At 44.6% G+C, this 19,220-nt stretch overlaps 2 protein-coding genes across 5 annotated transcripts in view; one reads left to right on the top strand and one right to left on the bottom strand.

The window, feature by feature from the left end:
• VSIR (V-set immunoregulatory receptor) overlaps nt 1–10,496 on the bottom strand; it is a 38,192-nt gene extending 27,696 nt beyond the window's left edge. Inside the window, exon 1 of the mRNA XM_072628253.1 lies at nt 10,235–10,496. Within this exon, the coding sequence (XP_072484354.1) occupies nt 10,235–10,379 (145 nt within the window). The 5' untranslated portion in view covers nt 10,380–10,496. The remainder of the gene's footprint in view (nt 1–10,234) is intronic.
• Nucleotides 1–19,220, top strand: part of CDH23 (cadherin related 23) — a 597,280-nt gene that overhangs the window by 528,100 nt on the left and 49,960 nt on the right. The window lies entirely within an intron of this gene.

Below are 19,220 nucleotides of genomic sequence, written 5' to 3'. Positions count from 1 at the left end.
GGATGGTGGCCTCAGGGGATCTAGATTTGGACCTTCCCTGGGGCCCAGCAGCTGGAGCTCTGTGAGGGCCAAGGACAAAGGGAATCTCAGATGTGTTTATTGATACCTGCTCTAACAGGAAGGGCCCCATTCACATCAGGGGCCCTGAGGGAGACAGGGAAAGGGAAGCCTGAACTCTATTGAAGGAAGCTGCACTTCCAACACCTTGGAAAAGGGTCCGTGGGATTCTGGATTGCAGGGCCTCTCTATAAGGACGTCCCCAGGGAAGGGCCTGGGGGCCTAGCTCCTTTTCCCCACTCCCCAGATCACTCCTCAGTTTCCAGACTCTGCCTTCTGATTATCTTCCTGCAGCCCAGCCCAGTATAGCTCCAGGGTCCCCACCCCAATACATCAGGCACCAATAATTCACTATAGGAGGAGCAAATAGATGGACATGTGCCCAGGCCAGCGAGAACACAAGTGGTCAAGGACTCCTGACCCCTGAGGAAGAGCTCAGTTCCCCCTTTCTCTTCCTTTCCTCCCTCACCCCCAACTGTGGCCTGACCAAACCCTGAATGACTGGTTGGTCCCAGTGGTGGTAGCAGGGAGGATCCCACAGCCTCGCCCAGTGATTGTTTATTCCTCCTCTTTACTTTGGTTGGAATCTCTAGCAACTGGAAAACCTCGGGCTGTGCAAAGCTCAGAAAAACACTTACAGGCCTGCTCAGAAGGGAACCAGCTGAGATGGAAATTATAACGTCCCCTTGCCAGCCTTGCTCCCTTAGGGAAAGGTTTCGCTTCCTAGAGCACAGAGCCAAAAGAGGAGGCTGCCCAGGAAATCTGCCTGGGACCGGGAAAGGCGTCAGGGACTGGGAGTACCCTGGAGTTGGAAGGATCCATGAGAGGTCATCTCATCCAGGCTCCTGCTTCCACGTAGGACTGCTCTAATGCAATTATCTTAAGTTATGGTGAGACAGACGAGGTCATTACACCCCAAAATGGTATGACTGGGTTTACTGACAAATAATACAAAGAGAAAACCAAATGGCCTTCTTTTCTGTCTTGCATAGTTACCTGCTGGAATGGAAAGACTTCTTGAGATGTCTTCCTGTCCCCAGAACTCTAGGAGTCAATATATATATGATCCTAGAAAGAGTAGTCACTTCCTTCCTTGCCCCCAGAATCCCTTCAGAGCTCTAGGAGTTGGAAAAGGCCAGCAGGGACCCTGCATGGAGGCAGAAGGAGAGGAAGCCAATGACATGTGCCCCTATTGCTGAGAAGGGTTCTTAGACTGGAAGCATCAACAGGGAGGAGACAAAGTCTACTTCTACCCAGTACTTTGAGCCAAGTAGGAGCTTAATAATGCTCTGAGAATGGAGATGATATTGAAAGTGATGAGATATGAGAGGTGATCATTGATGGTGATGGTGATATTGTTGGCAATGATGGTGATGGTGAAGGCTCAGTGCCTGGCTCAGAGTCAACACTTTAAAAAGCCATATTGATGCATTGATTGGGGGTGATACTGGTGATTCTGATGGCAGTTTGATCAAACCCCAGTGCATGAGAGTAGATAGTCTTGGAAAGCTACTGTGCCCAAAAAAACTCATCATGTGTGGCCAACTTGGTGCTGATCCTCTGCCAACATTATGAGACCCCAGTCTGTCACTAGATACTCAGTCCTTGAGAGCAAGGACTGTATTTTGCCTTTCTTTGTATCTGTGGCACTTAGCATAGGGCCTGATACATAGTATATATAAGTACTTATTGAATGATGCTGACCTAAAGCTTTTCTGACTGCTGGTAGAACCCATGAGCAGAGCTTTGGAGAACAAGGAGCACCTCCGTACCATCCTAAAGCATCAGAATAGGGACATACATAAGCTGTAATGTCAATGATGAGCCCCTGGTATCAGGATCCAGACCTTGCAGCAGCATCCCCTCTTTTTCCAGAGGCTAGGAGAGTGGTCTAGGGAGAACTACCTTCTTTCCTAACTGGGAAGATCCAACTCAGAAAATTGCCCAGACTCTTAACAACTTAGATTCTTAAAGGAAGAGGAAAGTGAGAGCAGGTAACAGAGGATGAGTACCAAAGTGGGGTAGAGTACTGTATGAGAGAACTTTGAAGTCAGGGACAAGCTGGGGCCAGCAAGGAGAGCCAATAAAACAAAAATGATTTAAAAAAAAACTGTATTGGGGAAAAGAGGAGAATCTAAGAAAGGAGAAAACTCATGCTTGAAATAGAAACAATGCCAGGGAATACAAATTTGAATGAGGAAAAATATATATTTTCTTCAACATGATTGACCTCCTTTGCAATTTTATGTATTTTATTTGATTCATTTAAAAACATGATTGTGAGAAGGCATCCCATAGGCTCCAGATGGGAGCCTTGGACACTCAACTGCCAGAGGGACCTTGGACACACACACAGTCAAGAATCCCCAGGTTAGAACATTGAACTGAATCTAATAAAGTAAAATTTAATAAAGATAAATGCAAAGTCTATATTTGGGTTCAAAAAATCCACTTCACAAGTACAAGACGGGCAAAGCATAGTTAGGGAGCAGTTTGCCTGAAAAAGATCTGGGGGTCTTAGTGGGACTACAAGTTCAAGGAGTCCACAGTGCTTCATACAACGGCCAAGAAAACTTGGGTTTCGGGAAGAGAGGTGTAGTCTCCAGGAATAAGGAAGTAAACATTCCATCTCAGTCAGACAACTGGAGAATCTGGTTCAGTTCTGGCATCACAAATGAGGAGGGACCATGATAAACTGGAGAGGAAGGCAATCAGAAGATTAAAAAGCTTTGAGTCTGTACAACAAGAGGATCTGAAGGAACCGGGAGTGATTTGATTGGAGAAGAGAAGGTTGGTTTCAGGGAGGGGGGAACAGTATGACTGTCTTAAGGTTCTTGAAAGGGTATCACACGGAAAAACAACTCTATTTGTGGTTTGACCTCAGAGTTCAGAGCTAGAAATAGTGGGCAGAAGGTACAAAGGGGCCAATTTAGGTTTAATGGGAATAAAAACTTCCTCACAATGAAAATGGAGGAAACAGCTGGATCAGAAGGTGGTGGATCTCTCCCTAGAGATCTATGAACAAAGGCTGGGTGGCCACCTGCTCTATATGTTACGGTGGTGATCCTTTATCAGGTGTGCACAAACTAGACTAGGTGGCCTCTAGGTCTGAGGTCTCTTTGAAATTGGCAATTCTGGGATTTCACCAAGAAAATATATTGCAGGCTGCCAACCTTTTTGGTCAGAGACCTTTACCAATGAAATGTTTTTAATATTTATTTAAATAGTATATTTACAAATATTGTCTAAGATATAAATAAGGGTGTGCATGAGTCATCTCCAAGAGTTGATTGTTAAATTTTCAGTGTGTTTATACTTCAGAAATCAGCAAATGCTACCAATCAGGGTTTGATTTAATGTTTTACTGAGTGCCTACTACATGCCAGGCATTGTGCTAAGCAGTTTTTACAAATATTATCTCATTAGATCTTCATAACCCCCCTGGAAGGTAGGTGCTACTCTTATCTTCATTTCACAGTTAAGGACACTGAGGCAAAGAGGGGCTAAGTGACATACTCAGGGTAACACTGCCAGGAAGTATCTGAGGCTGGATTTGAACCTCTGTTATGCCATAAGCTAACTCGGTGATTAAATTTAAAAGAGAGCTCATTTTAAAGCATTTATTAGTATATCTCTGGTCACATTGCTATACTAATAATTATATACATCATGAAAAACAAAAAAAACAAAAAAGAGACATTTTAAAAGGATGAGATGAGTATAAAATTATATTTGGTCCTTGAGTCAGTAGAAATCACTGAAGTTTATTGAGAAGGGGAATAACATGACCAGACCTTTTCTTTAGGAAATGTAGGAATTTAAACGTGTTAGACGTTAGCCAAGTGGTGCCATTGTACACAGAGCACTGCCCCTGGAATCAGAAAGACCTGAGTTCAAATCCAGCCTCAGATACATCCTAACTTTGTGACCCAGGGCAAGTCACTGAACCTCCCTTTGTCTCAGTTTCTTCATTTGTAGAGTGGAAATAACAATAATAGCACCTGCCTCCCAGGGTTGTTATGAGGAACAAATGAGATCATTTATGTAGCACATATTTGTAAACATGAAAGAGAAACATAAATGTCGCCTGACCTCAAGAAGAGACCTCTGTCCTGCGGGACATAGGTTAGTACCTCTTATCCTTATTCTAGCCATCTGCGTAACTTGACCACGACTACATCAGAACCTTGCACCACTAACTTTCACAATCTAAGATGCTGAAGAGAGAAGACAGAGGGCTTCCCCTTTCCCCAAAAAACAAGCTAATGCAATCTCAGCCCACATGAAGAGGAGGCTTAGGTGGAAGGGGAGGGAGTTGGGTGGGGAACTCATGGTAGCTTTCTTCAAGTATTTGAAGGGCTGTCCCTTGGAAGGGGGCTTAGCTTTCCTCTGCTTGGCTCCAGAAGACAGAACAATGAGCAATCGGTGAAGGGTACAGAGACCAAAACCTAAGCTTGATAACAGGAAAACTGTCCTAACAATTAGAAGTAGATATACAGATTGCAAGGGAGGGAGAGGGAAGGGAAGGGGGAGAAATTTTCAAACTCAAAATCTTATCAAAGTGAATGTTGGAAACTAAAGATAGATAGATAGATAGATAGATAGATAGATAGATAGATAGATAGATAGATAGATAGATAGATAGATAGATAGATGATAGATAGATAAAAAGGGATAAAAGAAATAGATATAGAAAGGGCTGCCTCAGGAAGTAATGAGTTCTCCTTCCCCAGAGGGCTTCAGGCAAAAGCTAGAAGACCATTTCTCAGATAGGTTGTAGAGGGCTGCCAGCCTAGATAGTCTCTGAATTTCCTTCTCACTCCAGAGATTCTGTAATTAGTCAATAAGCATTTATTAAGCACCTACTGCATGCCACATCCAGTGTCAATGCCAGGAATGCAAAGAAAGGCAAAAGACAGTTTCTGTTCTCATGGTGCTTACATATGGAAAGTTGACCAGTTCAAATTAACTAACATATTTTTCCTTTCCTTGGACTTGGTCTTCCAGCTTTAGCTCCGTTTACAAAAAAAAAAAAAAAATGGAGAAGAGGCCCCTATTCTCCATTTCTCTGAACCAACCCCCTCTGCCCACCCATCTTGGTCTGAGAAAGAGCTTCAAGCATCATAAATAATAGATAATAGATAGCATTAATATAGCATGTAATGGTTTGCAAAGTACATTACAAATATTATCTCATTTCACATCACAATAACCCTGGAAAGTAAGTTCTATTTTTATCCCCATTTTATAGATGAGGAAATTGAGACAGAGGTTACATTATTTTCCCAGTGTCACACAGCAAATAAGTATCTGAAGCAGGATTTGAACTCATATCTTTTCTGACTCCAGGTCTAGCACTCTATCCATTCATCCAACTCCTACATCTTTAGCTTTGGCATATCTTGCTCAATCATACCCCCACAGCATGGTCACCGTCTTCCCAACGTGGTTCTGCCATCTCAAACATTTATTTATTTAATTAATTTTTTTAAAAAACTTTCCCCAGTTACATGTAAAAACAATATTTAACATTCATTTTTAAAACTTTGAGTTCCAAATTCTCTCCCTTCCTCCCTCCCTACCCCACCCCCATTGAGTAGACAAGCAGTTGGATATCAATTATACCATTCTGCCATCCCAGACAATGAAAGAGGTTCCCCCAACATTCCCCAAGCCCTTGACCAATCATCAGGACTGACTGTGTTCATCATGCACAAAATGCAGCCACTAGCCTCGATATTCTTCAACTTGAGCTCATCAGTATTCACAATGAAGCCTGCCCTTGACTCTCCCAGCAGAGTTCAGCCTCAGGCTGTGCTTCCTGCCAGCACCTTTCAAGACCTGTGACCTGATAGAAATTGCCCTTCTCCTCCCTTCAGCAACTGGTACCAGAACTCCTGGATTCTCTCATTTCTATCTTTGTGTCCACAGCACCCAGTATGCCCTGATTGCAGTAGGTGTTTAATACATGCTCAGTGAACTAAATTGTACTGAACCCCTAACTCCCATCATATCTGCACAGTGCTGTATGTGTTTCAGTGCACTTTCTTGTCTCTTCATTTAGTAGTCATAATGTAGTTTGGCTATTAACCCTACTTTATAGGTGAGAAAACAGAGACTCGGAGAGATTTAGTGATTTTCCCAAGGACACACAGCAAGTTAACAGCAGAACTGGGAACTGGGAACAGAATCCAGGTCTCCCAACTCCCAAATCAGGTTTGCCTCCCTCAGACCCCAGCTTCTTAGAACCATTGGCCACTTAGCCATCCCCATAGACCCTCACACAAAAGGAAGGTTTGTGTAACCCAGGAGGCCAAGGCTATTTAAGCTGAGACCATCAGAAACGAGTAACTTCTTGAGTATCCTGGTGTTAGGCTGTCTTGGAGGAGACTGACAGAGTGAAAATTCAGAGTTCTTGGCCATGCTTTGGAGTGACCCTCTGACTTAGGAACTATCCTAAATATCCTAATTCTATCCTAATGAGGAACTATCCTAATTCTCCCTGCACACAACTGGATTTGAAGGCTCATCCAAATCCTCTCAACCCTACGTTGATCATGGAATCACAGACTTTTAAATAGGAAAGGAATTCAGAAATCATCTAGTCAGCTCTTCCCATTGTACAGATGGGGAGAATCAAGCCCAGAGGTAGGATGTCACTAACCAGGGTTACACTGGTAAAAAGGAGCTGAACCAGGATTCAGATTCATGTCCTCTGACTCCAAATGCAATCCTCCATGCTGTGAGTAAAAAACCTGTGACCCTGAGCCTGGGCCCCAAATCTTAGAATTGGAACAGAGCTCAATGTTAGGCTAGTCTAGCCCTGCCTGAATAGGACCCATTCCCAACAGAGGAAAGTCTCCAGTGAAGGGAGCAAGACAGCCCAGTCAACTTGCAGACAGCTCCAATTGTCTACATATCAACCCTACAAATTCATCAAGAACCTGTGATTTTAGGAGAGTGGAGGGTCCCCACCCCTATCACCAACACAGCTCAAACTCTGTTCTGCATCCTGAACTAGCCTCATTAGAAAGCAGTTAGGGACTAAAAACTCATTATACTGGACCCATCAGGAACTACTAATGAGGAAGTTATGTCCATCCTGTTCTGCAGGACAGAGTTTAACATCAGAGCTCCCTGTTCCAATCCTAAATCTTTGTCTTCTCCAGCCCAAGCATTCTTCAAGCTCATTTGTTCGGTCTTTCTGTGCCTCAGTCTCCCCAGATGTAGAGTGAGGACAAGGCAGCAGGGAATAGAGTGACTCAGCTTGGTGTCCTGGAATGACTTTAGAAAAGAAGCACCCAGTGGCATCATTTTAGGGAGAGAAGAAAAGGGTGATGATAACTAGTAGGTGGCACAGTCAGGAAGAGCCAGGTTCAAATCCTACCACAGACAACTTTTGTGTGACAATGGGGAAAATTTTTAAACCTCTCTCAACCTCCATTTCCTCATCTTTAAAGTAAAGATAAGAGTAGCACCCTCCCAGGACCAAATGAGGTCATATTTGTAAAGTGCTTTGTGAACCTTAAAGTGACATTTTTATTGTTTGGAAAACACATCAGACTTGAAATTTGACCTGTTCCAGTCCCAGTTCCTCTTATTCACTACATGGTCTTTAGCCAAGTCCTTTAAACCCTATGAGCCTCAGTTTCTTTATCTGTAAAATGGGAATAGTTATGTCCTACCTTATAGGATTGTTGTGAGATTCAACTGAATATTGAATGGGAAAGTGCTTTTGTAATTGTAAGCACCCAAAAGTATAAGGTTTCTCTGTCTCTGTCTGTCTGTCTGTCTGTCTGTCTGTGTGTCTATGTATGTTTATCTCTGTCTGTCTCTTCCCCTCTCCCTTTTCCCTCTCTTCTTTCCCCTCCCCTCTGTCTCTCTCCCCTTCTTCCTTCCTTCCGCTCTCTCCCTTCCTCTCTCCCTTTCTTTTTCATCTCTCTCCCTTTCTTCCCTTCTTTCTCTTCTCTCTCCCTCTCTCCCCTTCTCTGTCTCTCTCCCTTTCCCTTTTCCTCTCCTCTTCCTTCCTTCCCCTTCCCCTTTCCCTCTCCTCTTCCCTTCTTCTCTCTTCTCCCTCCCTCCCTCTTTCCTTGGCTCTGTCTCTTTCCCTTTCCCTTTTTCTCTCCTTTTTTCCCCTTCCCACCCTCTCTCTCAAGCCTCCAACACTCCCTAAAAACATTTTCTCAATTCATTTGGTATGGAGGCTCATTGCCTTCTCCCTTTCCCTCTCTTTGTCCCCCATTGGCTGTCCCTTGGAGCAGGGTCTCTCATTCCCTCCCTCCTCAGGCTTTGAGTCAATGGGCTGGAGCTTCTCCCCTTTGCCAGCCTTCCTCTTGTGCCTCTCCCTGCTCTCCGAGGCCATAATACTCACTTATCAGAGGCCCCCAGAGCCTGGGCCTCCTAAGGACAAAGATAAGAGACTGCCTCCAGAGTGGAAGATATGAGGCATTTCTGGGCTTGTACCCAGTCTCCCTGCATTTCTCTACAGCCCTGCCCCCTTCCCTCAAATCCAGCGGGTCTGACTTCCAACCCCTCCGAGGCCCTTGGGCAGGCTCTGTCTCTCCTGGGTGGTCAGAGCTCTGGCTTGGATCTCCAACAAGAACATAGAGGCTCTTCACCTGTCCCACAAAGATTTGGTGAATAGGGCCACTCTTCATGGGGTTAGCTGGTCCCCAGCTGGCCCCACTCACATGAGACAAATAAAGGCACCAAGATGGGGGAGAAAAGAGCAAGAAGGATGATCCAGTTTTACTGGGACACAAAGAAGCCCAAGGGAAAATTAGGTTACTAACTTTACTGTTTGAAATTTGGTCACCCTTCTTACAGGCAGATGGGAACAGAGAGAAGGGCACTTGGGTTTTTGTAATAAAATGGTTAGCTGGTGAGCTTGGATAAGATTTTCAGTAAAATGTAAAGCTTTTGAACTTATGCCCTAGCTACTTAAGGGCAGCTAAGCAGTCTGCTCCCTTGGGTGGCTCCTGATACATGAGTTAGGCATCTCCTACTAGGTAGAGATGCTATAGAAGTCCTGGTGGCATGATTCAGGCTTCAGGTTTGAGAAGTCTGAAAAGGAATAGCATTCCTTTTTTGAGCTCTCTGTGGGCAGCGCCTGGGCATAGGTGAGATGTCAGGTAAGGGGGAAAATGCGAAGGAAATAGCAGCTGAAGTCTCACCTTCCAAGCCCCCTCCCCCAGCCACACATAGAAGGCTTGGCATTGCAGGGAGGGAGAGCTACGCTCAGGAGGGCCGCCTGGAGAAGTGGACACTGCTTCTAGCCCCTGGAGATCCCTGGAGTCACACCTTAGTCAGCTCTGTCCAGGGGTGTTGTCTCCCTGCCCTCCCCTCCTAACCATGAGTCAGTCACCCACCTCACTCACAACAGGGACAAAGTAGGCACAGCTCCCAGATCTCCTTCCCTGTCCTCCCACACCCGAGGAATGCTTGGACCCCCAAACTTCCATCCTCATCTTAGGTGAGCATCACACCCTGACCAGAAATATCCTCCCAGTGGCTCACAGCCTGGGAAGTATTCCTTCAGAGTAACAGGAATCCCAAGGAGCAGCAGGGGATTTACAGATCAAACACTTGGCCCCTCCAAGACTGGCACCATACCCAACAATGGCATTCCTCAAAATCAGACCAGCCCACCAAAGAACCCCAGGGCACTGGGACCCCTCCCTCCAGCTGCCCCCAGCAGGGTCCCTAGGAGCTTGTTAGTACATCCCCACAGTCCAGGGACCCTGCCCACTTACAGCAAGGTTCACCACTGCACACCGAAAAAGGGGTCAAACAGGTAAACCCCCTCCTTCTCAAAAACAAGGTTTCTCTTTAGTTTGTCAACATCTTATCCTTGGTTTAGTCAAAACAAAACAAAACCCAAAACCCCACCCTACAAAGCCGAGATCCAGAGCTTCCTCCCTCCACCCGCCCGACAAGACTCAGCTTGACAGCTGAGCTCCCTTTCCCAGCTCAGTGCTACTCAAGACTCAGCCTGCATTACTGGGCAAAAGATTCAGGAGAAATAAGACTGAGACAGGGACAGTTGTCCAGAGACAGGATGGCCCCAAGCCGCTCCTCTTTCTCCCGCCTTATCCTTCACAGCTGTCCCCAGTTCTGAAGAGGAGCCCAGGGTGGGTTTCTCTTCTGTGGTGGGACAAGGAAAAGATCGGCAGCTTACCTCTGGAGAAAACCAGAAAGAGAGCAAGAAGCAGGGGACCCCAGTGTCCAAGGGCAGCCCCTGGGTGCAAATCCATCTTGGGGGACTTCAAAGTCAGCTTCGCTCTGGGGGGAGTGAGAAAGACTGTCCGGAGCCTCTCACACATAGAAGCCTGAGCCGCAGCAGCAGAGAACTTAGCTGACAGCAGCTGGGACAGCTGTCCTGCCTTGCAGGAAACCTCTGTGAGTGGCTGATCTCTTACAACTCAGTCAGCCAGGTCGGAGTGAGAATGATAGAGAGGGACAGCACCCCCAGGAGGTGAGAGGGAAACCCAACACTTGGTGTTGGGTTGCTGCTGCTCTGCTGCTGCTGCCACTATGAGCTTGTTTGCAGAGCCGGGAGCTTACACATCCTTACACATATTTACACACTGCAGAACACATCTCCCTGCTCCTAGACACACAGGCATCCAAACCCAGAGGCATATGGTGCCTACTTGTGTGTCTTCCTCATATACTGTAAGCACCCTGAGGGTAGGGACTATCTCACTGTTGTAGTTGGATGACTTGTGCCTAAATGCTTGTGGATCAATTGATGAGCAGCTCTCCTGGCAAGATCTCTTGAATCTTGACTGTTCTCCAGCCCTTGGGCTAAGCCTAGGAGCCCACAAGATGGGCCAGGAAGGGGAGAGACTGAACATCGGCTGAAGGGACAAGGTTTTGTCTCCTGCAGGTCCCAGTTCTATTTAGCATCAAGGGTTTAGAGTTAGGATGAATCTTAGGGGATGTCAAATGCCACATCCTCATTTTATAGAGGAGGAAACTGAGGCCCAGACAGGTTAGAGTTACTTGTACAATGTCACAGTTAGCAGATAACAGTGGGAAAACTCAAACTCAGATCTCGTGACTCCAAATTCAACCATTTTTCCTACTTCCCTTGCTTACTTCATAGCGGGCTGCAGATGAACCCTATACATTCATTCCCTGAATGCAAGGTGACTCCTGACCAGGGGAAAGTGGTTAAGGTGAGAGGGAGGGATGGAGGCTGGGAGAGGCATAAGAAATAGAAGTACTCTAGCTCCAGTAGAGGAAACATTAGTTTCTCTGTCTCTGGGAGGAGCCACTAATCTCCCACAATCCCTTTGGATAGGAAAGACTTAGGCAAAGTTGGCTGGGGATGGAGGATGCAAATGTCCACATGAATGAAAGAGTGGGGGTAGAATTCAGATAAGACCCTGGAATGGATTCTATGATGTTCCAGTGCATCTTTGGACATGGCAAAGGTATGCTTTGCAACCTTCCCAGGTTTCCTTTGAAATAATAAACCATTAGATCAATGATATGATTCTACTGTGAAGAATGTGCTGACATTAATGAAAAATAGAGCAGAGCACTGAACCTAAGGTTGGAATTCTGCCTCAGACACTTATTAGCTGTATGACCTTGGGTCAGGCACTTAACCTGTTTACCTCAGTTTCCTCCTGTGTAAATGAGGGTGTTGCACCTATCTTGTAGGATCCCCTCCAGTGCTAGATCTATAATCATATGATGCTCTGAGCTCCAACCTCCTCCTGCAGGAATCCTTCCTTGATCCCCTCCACCAGTTAATAACAATCTGGAATGAATTTATTAAGTGCTTATTGTGTACAGAGTTAGGGTGCTAAGTGCTGGGGATACAAATAGGACAATCCCTGCCCTCAGGGGCCTCAGATTCTAATGAGGAAGACAATGCATATGGAAGGTTTAAGCTGCAAGGCAGATGGGAAGGTCCCAAGTCCTTGAGTGCAGTAGCATAGCAGATGGTATGGTCTCTTCTTTAACACCACTTCCAAGGATAAAACCCTGTCCGTTTCTGAGGTTGAGCCATTTGTCAGTGCCAAGGACTGAGGTAGCAAAAATTTTCTCTTCTAGGCCTTCAGTAGATGGAGCCTCAGTGCTGACCAGCCCATTCTCTTACAGAGATCAAATGAACTTCTCCAGGATGATTTATAATAGGATTACCCATATCTTCTCTCCCTACAGGCCTCTGAACTCCATGGGGACAGAGGCTATGTCTTATCCAAACTCAGCTCTCTCCATCACTTAGTCCAATGAGCAGCACACAATGGATACTTCTTAAATACTGATTGATTGATCACCATAGTCAGCTGCCTCTAAACTCCCCTCGTGTGTACTGAACTCCAGCATACCCACCTTGTTCATGTTATGACCATATACCTAGCATCCTTTCCAGAATCATTTCTCCCTATAAGCCCCCTTCCTCAGCAGCAGCTTATTCTGATCCTATCTCACCAGAAATAACATTAGTATTTGGCTTCTTTTTTTCCCTATCTACACCTATGATTTTATCAGTGTAAGTTAGGAACTCCCAATATAGAATCTCTCTCTCTCCCTCTGTCAGTGAAGAACATTTAAAATCATAGGGAGTTGTCAGAGCACAAAGAAGATAAATGACTTACCCAGGGTCACAAAGCTCTTGAGTGTCAGAAGTAGGGCTCAGATTCAGGTCTTTTTGACTCCAAGGTCTGCTCTTTAATCACTAAACAAACCTACCTGTAGGTCCCGCTAAGGAGACCCTAAATAGGCTTATATGTGGCACAATGGATAGGGTATCAGGCCTGGAGTCTAGTTCAAATCCAGCCTCAGATACTTACTAGTTATATGACCCTGGACAAGTCACTTAACACTGGTTGTCTCATCTGTAAAATGGGCTAGAGAGAAGGAAATGGGAAACCACTGCAGTATCTTTGCCGAGAAAACCCCAAACAAGGTCACAAACAGCTGGACATGACTGGACAAAAATGAGGTTACAAGGAAATATTACAATTTTCTTTTCAACCTAAGATTACAAAATTTTAGGCTTTGTAGGGATTTACATTTCAGCCTTAATCTTCATGAAAATGCAGACTCATCTCAGAGGCTAGAAACAATATTGCAAAACCTCAGCAAGGTTTTAGCATCTTCAGTCATGTCCTACTCACTGTGGCCCCATTTCGAGTTTCCTTGGGAGAAATGCTGCAGTGGTTTGTCCTTTCCTTCTCCAGCTCATTTTACAAATGAGGAAACTGAGGCAAACAAGGGGAAGTGACATGCCCAGGGTCACACAGCTAGAAGGAGGATGAGGCTTCCTGGCTCCAGGCCCAAAACTCTAGCTACTGCACCACCTAGCTAACACCAAGTAACAGTACTTAAACTCTTTCAGCAGATACAAACAGCTCTGATTTTTACTGAGCAGATAAAAGTGTCCTAGTTACCTTAGGATGCTATGAAATGATCATCCTCTTTGGTCTGGTCCCACCTAATTCCATCCCCTGGAAGCCAGCTTGCAGTCCACCTTGAACTTCTGTCTCTCTGCAACAGGCTATCCCAGGGTTTCTCCCACTACAGGGCCCAAGCTAAGATCTAAGACCCTTCTCCAAGGTCTCTCCCCCACACTTCCCTAACTGAATTCATCCTACAAAGTTGATTTGAGGGCATCTTTCATGCTAACATGACAGCCCTAGCATCAGTGTTGCAGTATTGCCAACCAATGATCAAGCCTGCCACCTAGACAATGGACAAAATGATTTTTGGTCACAGGACCCCAATATCATAGATTCAGGGTTGAAAGGGACCTTACTGAATCCAACTTCATTTTGTGGATGAGGAATCTGCCTCTCAGAGAGTGATTTGGTGGGAGTCATAGAGTCAGTCAGGCAACAGACATTGATTAAGCGCTTACTATGTGCCAGATATTGTACCAAGTGTTGGGGTTATAAAAAGAAAAAAGAAAAAAAGGAAAAAAACCCATAAGATTTGAACTCAGGTCAATAATCTTTCTCTGACACCACAAGTTTTCTCTCACAAAGCTATCACATAGTAAACTAGAGAAATAAACAATGAGATTTACTATTCTTGAGAGGCTTTTTTTCTGGCGAAAGAGCAAATGTGACTTCTAAATTGAGTGAATATAGACGGGATGCTCTAGTGATGACTTCAGAGTGACCTCTTAAAATTGTTTTACTTGTAGACCCTGAAGGTTATGCACATTTACTCACAAGAAAAGGACACTTTCATTCGGCTTTGTATTCCCCAAAGGAATTTGGTTCATGCCCTCCAGTCTGATAGAATTTGCTATTTTATTTCAAGATCTGCCTAGTAAAGTCCTCATTTGATCCAAAGCCAGGAAGCCAGGCAGCTCAAATTCTGCCTGCTCTGCAGGAACAACCTTGAGACAAGTCAGATTTTTGTGTCTTTTGAGTCGTCAGAAATAAAAATAAAGTACCATCCAGTGGAGTTGGGGGTTAAGTAGATTACACATTGGAGTGTGGTTGCTGTTAGCCAGAGCATCCAGTGAAATCAGATCTCCCCAGTTCCTGACCATGTGGGAAGGAAGAAAAGAGGGAAGGAACAAGGACTTATTAAGAACCTACTGTGTGCCCGGCACTGCTGCACTAAGTAAAGACTCTACAAGTATTATGAATAGGAGTCTCCTCAATGACCTTCAAGGTTGAATTCAAGTATATGTGATTCTTTCAACAGATGAATGTTTGCTTAGGGCTCATTGTGGAAGTGGAGGAGAGTTCTACCTAAAAATGTAATAAGACAACATTGTCTAGGATTGATTTGGGGGCTCAGAGATAATACATACCTATAATCTAGTTACTTGTCATAGTTTTGCTAACTCTACTTAGACCCCAGGGGATTCCATATAAGCTGTGATATTTCTGAATCTGAATAATAATGAGTGGTAGTGGCACCTGAAGAGGCACCGTCATGTAGTAGAACAACAATAAGTATGGAGTCAGAAGACCTGGATTCAAATCTTACTTCTAACTTACTACCAGTGTGACTTTGAGAAAAATCACTTAACCTGGCCTTCAGTTTCCACACATGAATAGTGAGGAGGATTGTACTTAGTGGCTTCTGAGGGCCCTTCAGGCCCTGCATCAATGATTCTAGAAAAGTAGGTCTCCTACATTGGAATATGGCACACTGGAAAGACTGTTAAACTTGGAGCCAGGAAGATTTTTTTTTTTAATTGTTCTAAAATGCCCATTTTGCAGAGACCTCTGAGGCTCAGTGTGATTTGGTGACAGATGAGTCATTTGAGTTCAGTCTCGAACTCAGATCTTCAACTCTTAAGACCACTAATCCCTTTTCCTATTTTCTGTTCCCCTCACGTACGGGCTCACAGCAATCATTACTTCCCTTCCGAAATGCTCATAAAACTGTGCCTTTAATAATAATAATTCTTATTCTCTCCCTATAAAAAGAACATTCATTTGGGAGTTACTAGTGGGTAGACCACTGGGGGAAAGATGGAAAAAGGATGCTGTTATCTTAGAGATCCTGTAAACAAATGAATCCTTGTCAGGATGGAGACCAGTTTTCAAGTCAATGAGGTTTGCCTTCTCTGCTATAACCTACTTTTATTATCTGGTCCCCCAAAGCTGATGAGGAAAGGTAGTGCCTTCTGTTTGCAATGCTGCCACCAGTCCATGCCTGACCTAGGTATACACACACACAGGCACACAGACACACAGACACACACATACACACACACACACACACATATGCACACACTTTTCTTCTTTTAAGTACAACTGAGACAGGTTGAATTTTTTTCAAAGGACCATTAGTTCTAAGGGCAGAGAATCTAGGTTCAAATCATGCCTGATACTACCTAGATGACCTTGGGTAAAGTACTTACCTCCCTAGGCCTCAGTTTGCACATCTATAAAGAGGGGAGTGGACTGTATCATTTCTAAGATCACTTCCAGCTTTACATCTGCTCCTTTCAAGGTAAAAAGGATAGGTTTTTAATAACCCTGGAATCTTGTGCTGAGATCACTTAATCTAGGTATAAAGGGCCAGCTCAGCCTTGCCACATAGCTGTCTTTCCTTCTCCCTACCAAGCCTCATGACCTGGTCCTACCAAGTAGCCAGCCACCATGCTGCAGCTAGAGAAGCCCTGTCACATCCTACCCAGATCTCTGTTCCTTCTTATCACCAGCCCAGCTTCCCTTCTGGCCCCTCTCTTCAAATTCCAGGAGGAGCTTTCCAGGTACCTTTAGGACTCTTTTGGGGGGACTGTTCACCAGGTTGAATGAGGAATGGCTTGTCTCCTCACCAGTCCTGAGAGAGAAGTGCCCACCAAACCCCCCCACAACACACAATCTCCCTCCTTCAGACTCCTCCCTTGCTCCCCATAGTCTGTCCTTTCCATCCTGGTTGAAGATGATTTGGTACACGTTCCCTGGGGGATATTGTGCCCTTAGCAACTAAGTGGCATGGTGGATAGAGTACTGTACTTAGAGTCAGGTAGCAATCTGACTTTGAGGAAGTTGCTTGACCTCTCTGGGCCTCAGTTTTGTTTCCTCAGTCTATAAAATGATGAAATTGGGTTCTATGGTCCCTTCCAGATCTATGTTCCATATAAATTTATGTTCCATGATCCTGTAACCCCTTCCCTTGACAAGGAGAGCAGCAGAGGCCTCTGATGCTGGATGAAGAGGGGTCTAGCTGGCTCTGAGAACACAGCCTGTTGACAGAATCAAACCTGGTGGGACAGAGTCTACCAGCTCCTCAGTCATCAGCAAGGAATAAATACCTGTCTCTACCTCTTCACTCCCTTTTCTCACTGGGCTAGAAGGAAAGGCAGGGAGGGAGAAATTCTGGGGAGAATTTGGGGAGAAGAAATCTTGGTCCTGTCTCATTTCTCACCATGAAAGCTCAGGCCTCAGGCCAGCCATGACATGGACAGTCAGCTCTGAGTAGGGACTACAGAGAGGAGATGAGGCAGACACCAAGATGGAAGAAAGGTGGGAAGACCTTTTCCCCTCACCCCAGTAACCACAGAATCTTTTGAGATTGCATCATGGAGTCTGAAGACACAGGAGTGCTGGGAACTAGGGGTGGGGGACAGCATTGCCCAACTTATAGGGAACAGACAGGAAATCTCACTTTGCCACTTGCTCAATGCCTGGGCATTTTGAAGAACTGGTAGAACATTAAAAGGTCCAGAGAGGACAGTGGGGGAATATGGGCACACCTGAACTTTGGGGTACACAGTCCTACAGAAGGAGCTACTTACCACCTGGATGACCTTGGACAAATAATTTCAGCTCTCTGGGATGATTTTCTCATTTATAAAATGAGGGGGTGGGCTAGATGACCTCCAAGTTCTCTCCTAGTTTTAAATCTAGAATTGAGTGATGGTGTGACTGCCCAACTTCTTAGCTTTAATTGAGGAGCCATCTGTATCCTCTGACCAACTCTTGGACCCCAACTCCACAAAAATGCAAGGATAATGCAGAGACTAGTCACGCTTTTGTGTCTTTTAATTCATCAGAAATAAAAATAAATTACTATCCAGTGGAGTTTGACAGTTAATTTGAGTGCACGTTTTAAGTGTGGTCATTGTTAGCCAGACCAGTCAGCTGAATCAGATCTCCCCATTTCCTGACCATTCTGGAGGGAGGAAAAGAGGGAAGGAATTTAATAAGCCCCTCTGCCCTCAGCCAGGGCAGCCTAATGCAAACCTGGCAAGTCAAGAAGTTTGCCTACCACCTTCCTACCCCTTCAGTTGAATTTGGTGTTTAGTTCAGTTTGAGCCAATTATTAGCTGACTGTCAGCTGATCTCCAATAAATGGTTAATTGATAAATATTTTCCCTCCCCAGAGTATTTATATTTTAATAAATATTTATACTTTAGTAAGTACTTTAGAAGAAGCTTAAAAGAAACAAAAGGAGGGCTTTTTCAGTTGGCCAAGGGGAGAGCAGAGTCCCCCCACAGCTCTGACCCTAGGCGGCAGCAGCAGAGGCCACAATGGGCGGCAGCTCCCACAGCAGTCAGCAGCTGGCGTCCATTGTAGGAGGCCTCATTGTAAAGCCCCTGGGGGAATTGAGCAACTGATCTGAACCTCAGCCCTGAGTACTGGTGTGGCGGAACTGGAGGCAAGGTGATTGTGGAGAGGAAATTCTACTACTCACAGATTCTGGGCACAAAAGTTTCTGGTTGCTCCCAGACCAGTGTGCAGGCTTGATTGTGCCACCTTGGAGGAACTGAGATCTTACAGGATCCCAGAGTATACCCTACTCTTGACAAAGAACTTAAAAGTCAAGCACTTGGTTGGGAAAATGCCCAAAAAAGGGGAAAAAATAAGACTATAGAAGGTTACTTTCTTGGTGAACAGGTATCTTCTCCCATCCTTTTGGATGAGGAAGAACAATGCTTACCATCAGGGAAAGACATAAAAGTCAAGGCTTCTGTATACCAAACATCCAAATTAAATATTCAATGATCTCAGGTCATGGAAGAGCTCAAAAAGGATTTTGAAAATCAAGTAAGAGAGGTGAAGGAAAAATTGGGTAGAGAAATGAGAGAGATACAAGAAAATCATAAAAAGTGAGTCAACAGCTTGCTAAATGAGACTCCAAAAATGCTGAAGAAAATAACATCTTTAAAAACAAGCTAAGTTAATTGGCAAAAGAGGTTCAAAAAGCCAGTGAGGAGAAGAATGCTTTAAAAAGCAGAATTAGCCAAATGGAAAAGGAGGTTCAAAAGCTCCCTGAAGAAAATAGTTCTTTAAAAATTAAAATGGAACAGATGGAAGCTAATGACTTTATGAGAAACCAAGAAATCACAAAACAAAACCAAAATAATGAAAAAAATGGAAGATAATGTGAAATACCTCATTGGAAAAACAACTGACCTGGAAAATAGATCCAGGAGAGACAACTTAAAAATTATGGGACTACCTGAAAGCCAGGATCAAAAAAAGAGCCTAGACATCATCTTTCATGAAATTATCAAGGAAAACTGCCCTGAGATTCTAGAACCAGAGGGCAGAATAAATATTGAAAGAATCCACTGATCACCTCCTGAAAGAGATCCAAAAAGACAAACTCCTAGGAACATTGTGGCCAAATTCCAGAGTTCCCAGGTCAAGGAGAAAATTTTACAAGCATCTAGAAAGAAAAAATTCAAGTATTGTGGAAGTACAATCAGGATAACACAAGATGT

This window comes from Notamacropus eugenii, chromosome 1 (genome assembly GCF_028372415.1).
Source record: "Notamacropus eugenii isolate mMacEug1 chromosome 1, mMacEug1.pri_v2, whole genome shotgun sequence".
Lineage (NCBI taxonomy): Eukaryota > Metazoa > Chordata > Mammalia > Diprotodontia > Macropodidae > Notamacropus > Notamacropus eugenii.
The sequence above is the reverse complement of the archived record's forward strand: the minus strand, read 5'-3'. Positions and strand labels throughout refer to the sequence as shown.